General features: G+C 42.4%; 1 protein-coding gene across 2 annotated transcripts; it reads right to left on the bottom strand.

Moving 5' to 3' along the window:
- Positions 1 to 4,748: 4,748 nt before the first annotated feature.
- LOC123083388 (uncharacterized) lies at positions 4,749 to 5,747 on the bottom strand. Of its 2 annotated transcripts, none has more exons than XM_044505442.1 (2): positions 5,495 to 5,747; positions 4,749 to 5,399 (listed from the first exon to the last, which is right to left on the bottom strand). In XM_044505442.1, exons 1-2 carry the CDS (start codon positions 5,578 to 5,580, stop codon positions 4,949 to 4,951), a joined length of 537 nt encoding a protein of 178 aa, XP_044361377.1. In that variant the 5' UTR covers positions 5,581 to 5,747; the 3' UTR covers positions 4,749 to 4,948. The 2 variants fall into 2 exon arrangements, with proteins under 2 accessions (XP_044361377.1, XP_044361378.1); XM_044505443.1 differs by having other exon boundaries at positions 4,749 to 5,396.
- Between the last annotated feature and the right edge of the window lie 1,119 nt (positions 5,748 to 6,866).

The following is a 6,866-nucleotide window of genomic DNA, read 5'->3' as shown; positions in this document are numbered from 1 at the left end:
AGTGGAGAAAGGCTGATCCATATGCTGTCAGGAGGAGAAATGTTGTGGATTACAGGTTCCACACAAAGGAACAACAAGATTTCTATGAGACAATCCTGCTTGACAAGAAGCCCATAGAGTGTGACATGAGATGGGTGGACTGGACCTACATAAGAGAGAATGAAGAGCACTTCCCAGGTGTCTACATCAATGAAACTATCAACATCCACAATACAAAATCAGTATCATTAGATGCATCATGAAATTAATTTTCATACTGTATCACTTTAGTCTTGTAGATGTTGATATTTTTAATATTTTTTTGTTAAACTACCAAATTTGACTTCAGAGAAATCTTATATGCGGAGAAAAACAAACGGAGGTAGTATGTAAGAGGTCATGGATGTAGTGTAGTATGCTATAAAACGTGTGTCAGTTCGTGCAGGTTACAAATTGCAGTGTTTTGTATGGAACTTATGAGGTTTTTCTTATTGAACCACACAATACACACATGATCTTTTAATTTATATATTTTTTGCATGAACTTCAGGGTGCCCCAAATCAAGATAAGAGCACACACCCTTCAGGCCAGAAATCCACCGTGCCTTGATATTTTGTATTTTCTAAAGTAACATGTTTCTGTGCTTACAAGATACAACTAGCACCTCAGGAATCATATGTCCATTGTCATGTTTCTTAGTTAGCACCCATTCTTTTTCCTTTTTTTAATTAGCATCCACGTCATTCTTCTAATGTTTGTCTTTCAATTCATAGCCTCTCGCGGATCAAAAGCTGCGATCTGCAAAACTAAGAAAGGCATGTTGTGTTTGTGGCTTAGCCATGTCTAGACATCAAGGTTGGGCAGATCTACCAGATGTCCTGCTTCATTCCATTATTGCTCTGGCAGGCTCCTCCAACCTCCTTACCTTTGCTTGCACCTGCCGCTCTTGGCGTGAGGCCTTCTTATCATTTCCATCAAAGTCTGCCTCCTCGACGATATTTCCCGCCTGTGCTCCTGCAACCTGATGTCCCCGGGCGCTCTCCATGTTACCACCCCTTTGGTGATAAACGTCCATGTCAGGTCATTGTTCCAGCCAGCCAACACTCGCGCCTTTGTTATCAGATTCCCCTAAATAACCTTTCTCGTTCCCCCTGGAGTCCTCCGGGTAGCTTTTGCTTCCTGGGTGCTTCTTATGGCCATCTCATCTTCTCCAGCAACAGATCATGTCTCATTGTTGATGCGTTTAGAGGTGTTAGTTTTTCACCACCGCAGATTCCGGGTGACGAATCCACCGAGGTCTATTACGGTGCCCTCACGGCTCCTATAGCATCACCCAACCCACATCTCCTTGTCGCCAACGGATCTCACAGCTACTTTTGGCGTGTTGGTAGTCACTCTTGGTCGAGAGCTTGTCCTTGCGATGGAACGGTCAAGAAGATCATCACCTTCCAAGGCCAGGTCTTTGGCATGGACTCTAATGGCATGCTCTTTGTTGTGCACTTGATGCCTTGGATTCGCGTACGGATGATTGGAGTCAGTTGGGGGGAAATCTCTATACGTCATCTTGCCAACCTATACCTGGTTGCGTGTGGCGATATGCTTCTCTTGGTTGGGTGTCGGGGGTCGTTTCCGGCAAGAGGGGATTCCTTCGAAGTCTTCCGCCTCGACCAGTCGACCGAACAAGCAAAGTGGGTGAAGGTGGAGGAGTTGGAGAATTGGGCAATCATCACCAGCACTGACAAGAGAAGCCAGCCATTATCCTTCATGAACCCGGAAAGGTGGGGAGGGAGGAGCAACTGCGTGTACTACTATTCCCATGATTCAGAACATTGGGCTGCATTTGAGTTGGGAAAGCCTGCCTCCAGCCGAAACAACTTTGTTTTCATAAGCTCTGGAAATGCAGTGCAACCTGTGTGGGTTGTCCCTAGCATGTTTTCCGAGTCTCTGTGATGGTTGATGATGTTAATGCATTCCTTGTTTTAGGCATCGGCTATTACTGATGGTTGGAGCAACCTCCGGTGTAAGAGTGTGTAAGAATGTTCTGAAACATCGATAGGGATAATTATGTAATTATGTTTGTCATTGCTCTGCTGGTATAACTGGAGCATGGCATTTTTTGTACTCAATTTCTTGCCTGATGGTTCACAATTCATGGTAGTGTTGCGAGGCACTAATGCTCTGTTTATCTTTGAGCCAGTTCTATGCTTTGCTGCTTGTTCCCAATTTTGTGCTTCAAATCCTGAACTGATTACTGGAACTGTCAATTTAAGTGTGCTACACATTGCTGATTTTGAATGTTTGATTTTTGGTGTTTCATTCATGTACTTTCCTTTCGAAAGTCCGAATCTTACTTTCCTTTCGAAAGTCCGAATCCTGATTTCTTCAAATTTTGCCAAATCTCAATGTTTTATCTCCAAAGAGTCTCGTCTGTTAATGAATTGTTTCTTATTGTAGGTCCTAGCATTACAGATTTTGCATGTAAAATATATAATTTTAGGTGTTTTCATTTTTATATATGTTTATTACAGAGAAAACGCTTCACTTGTTCCAACTTCTATTGGAATCTAGCATAAGGTCACTGGAAGTAAGTAAATACTATGAGTACATACTGATTATTGAAGTAAACTGAGATCCTGTGACATACTCCCTCCGTCTCATAATATAAGAACCTTTTTGACACTACACTAGTGTCAAAAACGTTCTTATATTATGGGACAAAGGGAGTATGACACTACACGAGTGTCAAAAACGTTCTTATATTATGGGACAGAGGGAGTATGACACTACACTAGTGTCAAAAACGTTCTTATATTATGAGACAGAGGGAGTACTGTACATTGGTGAGAGCTCTTCTGTCCCATAATATAAGAACGTTTTTGATACTACACTAGTGTCAAAAACATTTTTACATTATGGAACAAAGAGAGCATGACACTACACTAATATCAAAAACGTTCTTATATTATGGAACAAAGGGAATATTGTACATTGGTGAGAGCTCCTCCGTCCCATAATATAAGAACGTTTTTTACACTAGTATAATGTTAAAAACGTTCTTATATTATGGGACAAAGGAAGTATGACACTACACTAATGCTAAAAATGTTCTTATATTATAGGATGAAGGGAGTACTATACTTTGGCGAGAGCTGGGCAGGCCACCGCAGATCGATGATCCTGATGGTGTTCGTTGAAGGTGTTAATGCATATGGCTGCCATTTAGTTAATGGCGGAGCAACTTCCACTGTAAAAAAATTCCGAGGATGCTTTTGAATATAGAAGATCATTTTTTTTTGCAATTATCTTAGCGTTACTAGAGCTGTCAATTCCTATTTCTCTTTCTGTGCCAAAATAGGTGTCTCAACTTTATACTAAATTTAGTATAAAGTTGTATTAAGGTTAAGACACTTATTTTGAGACGAAGAGAGTATTATTTATTTATTTTGAAGGGTGACCGCTAATTCTAAGTGTTTTTTTTTGGTGTTGCAGCAGTTTTGATTTTGATCCTTGCATTTGGTTTGAATGTGAATTGCCTCCTTCCATTACAATTTCTTTGAATTTTTCGCCCATTGTGAAGATGGTGTCTGCAGAGTCCTGCCTGTATTCATCAATTGCAGTGCTGAGTGCTCGACTAACAACATGAGGCTATCATCTTGTTTATTGATATCAAAGTGATTATGACTAGATCAGTAAGCGATCTCCTACTGATTAGCAGCAGTGAACTGAGAGCCTTCTATTACTACAGACTTGCAGAGATGCATCCATGGGATTTATTCTAGAGTGAAGTGCACTGTAGGTCCTTAAACTATTCCAGGGATGTCACGTAGGTCCTCGAACTATGAAAATCGTTATCTAGGTCCTTAAAGTGCAGTAAGTGTGTCATTCAGGTCCAAAATCTCCCTGACAGGCTCTAACTGGCCAGCTGCCCATAAACAGTAACCGTAACAGTACGCGGCAAACAGTCATGAATTCCTATGCGTGATGAACAGTACACGACAAAGAATAAATATAAAAAAATATCAAAAAACTGAGATCCTCTGTCATCGAAGAGACCCTGACGCGTGAACAGTAAAAATGTCATTAATTCAAAAAAAGTTCGCGAACGATGAATTTGGAAAAATATTTGTGACTTTAATAAAATGTTCGCGAACGATGAATTTGGAAAAAAATATTCATGACTTTAAAAAAATATTCGTGAGTTTAAAAAAAGTTCGCGGACGATGAATTTGGAAAAAATATTCACGACTTTAAAAAAATGTTCGCGAACGATGAATTTGAGAAAAATATTCGCAAGTTTAAAAAAGTTTGCGAACAATGAATTTGGAAAAAATATTCATGACTTTAGAAAAATGTTCACGAACGATGAATTTGGAAAAAATATTCGTGACTTCAATAAAATGTTCGCGAACGATGAATTCGGAAAAAATATTTGCGACTTTAATAAAAAGTTCACTAACATTTTTTAAAGTCAAGAATTTTTGTGGTTCGCGAACTTTTTTTCCATACCCACGAACAATATTTGTGGTTCGCGAACATATTTTCAAATTTATTGTTTGTGAACTTTTTTAAAGTCGCGAATATTTTTCCCATATTCGCGAACATTTTTTTGAATTAATGAACATTTTTACTATTCACGCACCAGGGGTATCTTTGATGCCAAAGATTTTCAGATTTTTTTTTCATATTTTTTATTTTTCGCACTGTTCATCATGCCAGCTGGCCATTTAGAGGGGGTTAGTGAGATTTTGGACCTGGATGACACACTTACTGTACTTCAAGGACCTAAATGACGATTTTCATAATTCGAGGACCTATGTGACACCCCTGAAATAGTTTAAGGACCTATAGTACACTTCACTCTTTATTCTAGCTACTAATCATAGCATGGTGTCTGGCAGTGACACTAGCTAGCTTACTGAAACTACTACAGGCCTCTGATTGATGGAGGCATGGAGCTACTTGCAGCTGCTAGTTGTTGTTGCTGCCGTCGTTGGCATCGGTGAGGCCCATGGCGGGCCTTTCCACGTCCTCCATCTCCTCCTCCCGGACGAACACCGCCTGGTCCAGCACCGACGCCGGCCCGCCCACGCCTCCGTACAGGTGCGGTGGGGCGGGATGCGCGCCCCCGCAGTGGGCGTCAGCGTCGGCATCGGCGGGGACGAAGACGCCCGTGTCCTGGTCGGGCACCCACGATGCGTCCTCGCCGCCGTCCAGCGCGCCGCCGACTGTCTCGTCGCTATCTGGCAGCACCGTGGCCGTGGCGACGTGCTCCTCCTCGCCCTGGAGCACCTCGACGTTCTTGCGATTCAGCGCGGCCTCCACCTGCGCCCCCGTCATCGCCGCCGCCGGGCCATGGACGTCCCCGCGCTCCTCCTCACGCTGCGCGTTGGCCAAGGAGTAGTTCATGCTGGCCCCGCTACTGAAACACACAGGATCGATGCTGCCATGAATGAGGGGTGGCGGCAAAAAAAGAAGGTGGCAACGCAGAGCAAGCAGCATGATAAAGCTGGTTACCTGGAGGAGGCAAGAAGAGGCGTCGGCCTGGTCAGGCTCTGGCCGGCCACCCGGCGGCCGGCGGCGGTCAGTGCTCGTGCAGCCATGGCCGAAACAGCAGAGCAGCTTCAGATCGATGGAGCTCCCTCCCCTCCTTGTGTGAGCTCAATAGAGAGAGAGGGGACAAAGCAGAGCAGGAGGAGTACGAGTGCGAGCTTATCCGCTCTGTGCTGTGGTCTGAGCCTGAGATCGAGGTCTTCTTCTTACCCCTGCGCCTCGGTGAGCGGTGGCCTATTTATTTACTGCCATCGATGCGGCAATGCCAGTGCGGGACGCGTAGCGGCGACACGCGGCGCGGCGCCATTGACGAGACATGACAGAGCAGAGCAGAGGGTCGGCGATGGATGCGGTGCAAGGAAAGGAAAAGAAGGGAGAGGAGACACGCACGCACGCCTCACCTGCCACCACCCGCCCTTTTCCTCGGACAAAGACACACTCAAAATATCCGCTTTTATTCTAGCATCGATGCTAGAACAAAATCACCTAATATCATTATCTAAATAATATGTTCCCTGAGAGAAACGTATAATATAATCTGTTTGAATTTTATTGATATATTTTCATATACTATTCATGAGAATTATATCTCGAGAACAATATCAATATACTTTTCAAAAGTTTATCCATTCTTTGATCGCAAGAAATATTTGTACATGCCTATCAACCAAATTTTCGTACTCTGTACATATCACAAACATGTGACATTTTGGACATGCCTTCGATCAAAATTTTATCCTCAGCTATGAATTACATTTCAATTATTTTCTTTTCAGAATTTGAATATCACAAATGCATATTTGTCTTGAAAATATTTCTAGAATCTTAATATTCTCTTGGGTTTTGTAGACATATTAAGTTAGTGGTCAGATTTATATTTCAAGCTCAGTTTTCAACTCTTCTATTCCTTGTTTAGAAGTCTGTGAGAGCCTCTTTACCGTTATTTCTTGACCTTCAGGCAGGTCACCCTGCACAGTGGTGAAAAAGGATAATTCAACGCTTTTTTGGAAATAGTATTTTTCTTGAACGCTTTTGGCATTAGAACTGACTAAATACCAACATCTTATAAAGAAGCACAATTCATCTAACAAATGGATATCAATCAATTGAAAAAAATCATATTGTGGGACCTATATCTTGTAAACTACACCGAACCTCCCTCGCCAAGCCTTTTGTGTTCAGAAAAATCATCTGTAGCATCTTTTAGTGTTGATAGATCAAGGAGGAGAGACTCAATATTGCGAGCGTCATCCGAGCTTGTTGATTCTGTTGGAAGAGAAAACAGTAAGGGTTACAATAGAAGTTACTCCCTCCGTGAGTATTATAAGAGCACTAG

This window comes from Triticum aestivum, chromosome 4A, assembly GCF_018294505.1.
Source record: "Triticum aestivum cultivar Chinese Spring chromosome 4A, IWGSC CS RefSeq v2.1, whole genome shotgun sequence".
Taxonomy (NCBI): Eukaryota; Viridiplantae; Streptophyta; class Magnoliopsida; order Poales; family Poaceae; genus Triticum; species Triticum aestivum.
Note: the sequence above shows the minus strand (reverse complement) of the source record. Positions and strands in the feature narration are given on the sequence as shown.

Bases quoted from the DNA above. Each gene is read 5' to 3' on its own strand.
- LOC123083388 (XM_044505442.1), bottom strand. From the start codon at position 5,580: ATGGCTGCACGAGCACTGACCGCCGCCGGCCGCCGGGTGGCCGGCCAG. The intron at 5,400-5,494 runs GTAACCAGCTTT...TGTGTGTTTCAG, and splicing joins CCTCTTCTTGCCTCCTCCAG to TAGCGGGGCCAGCATGAACT.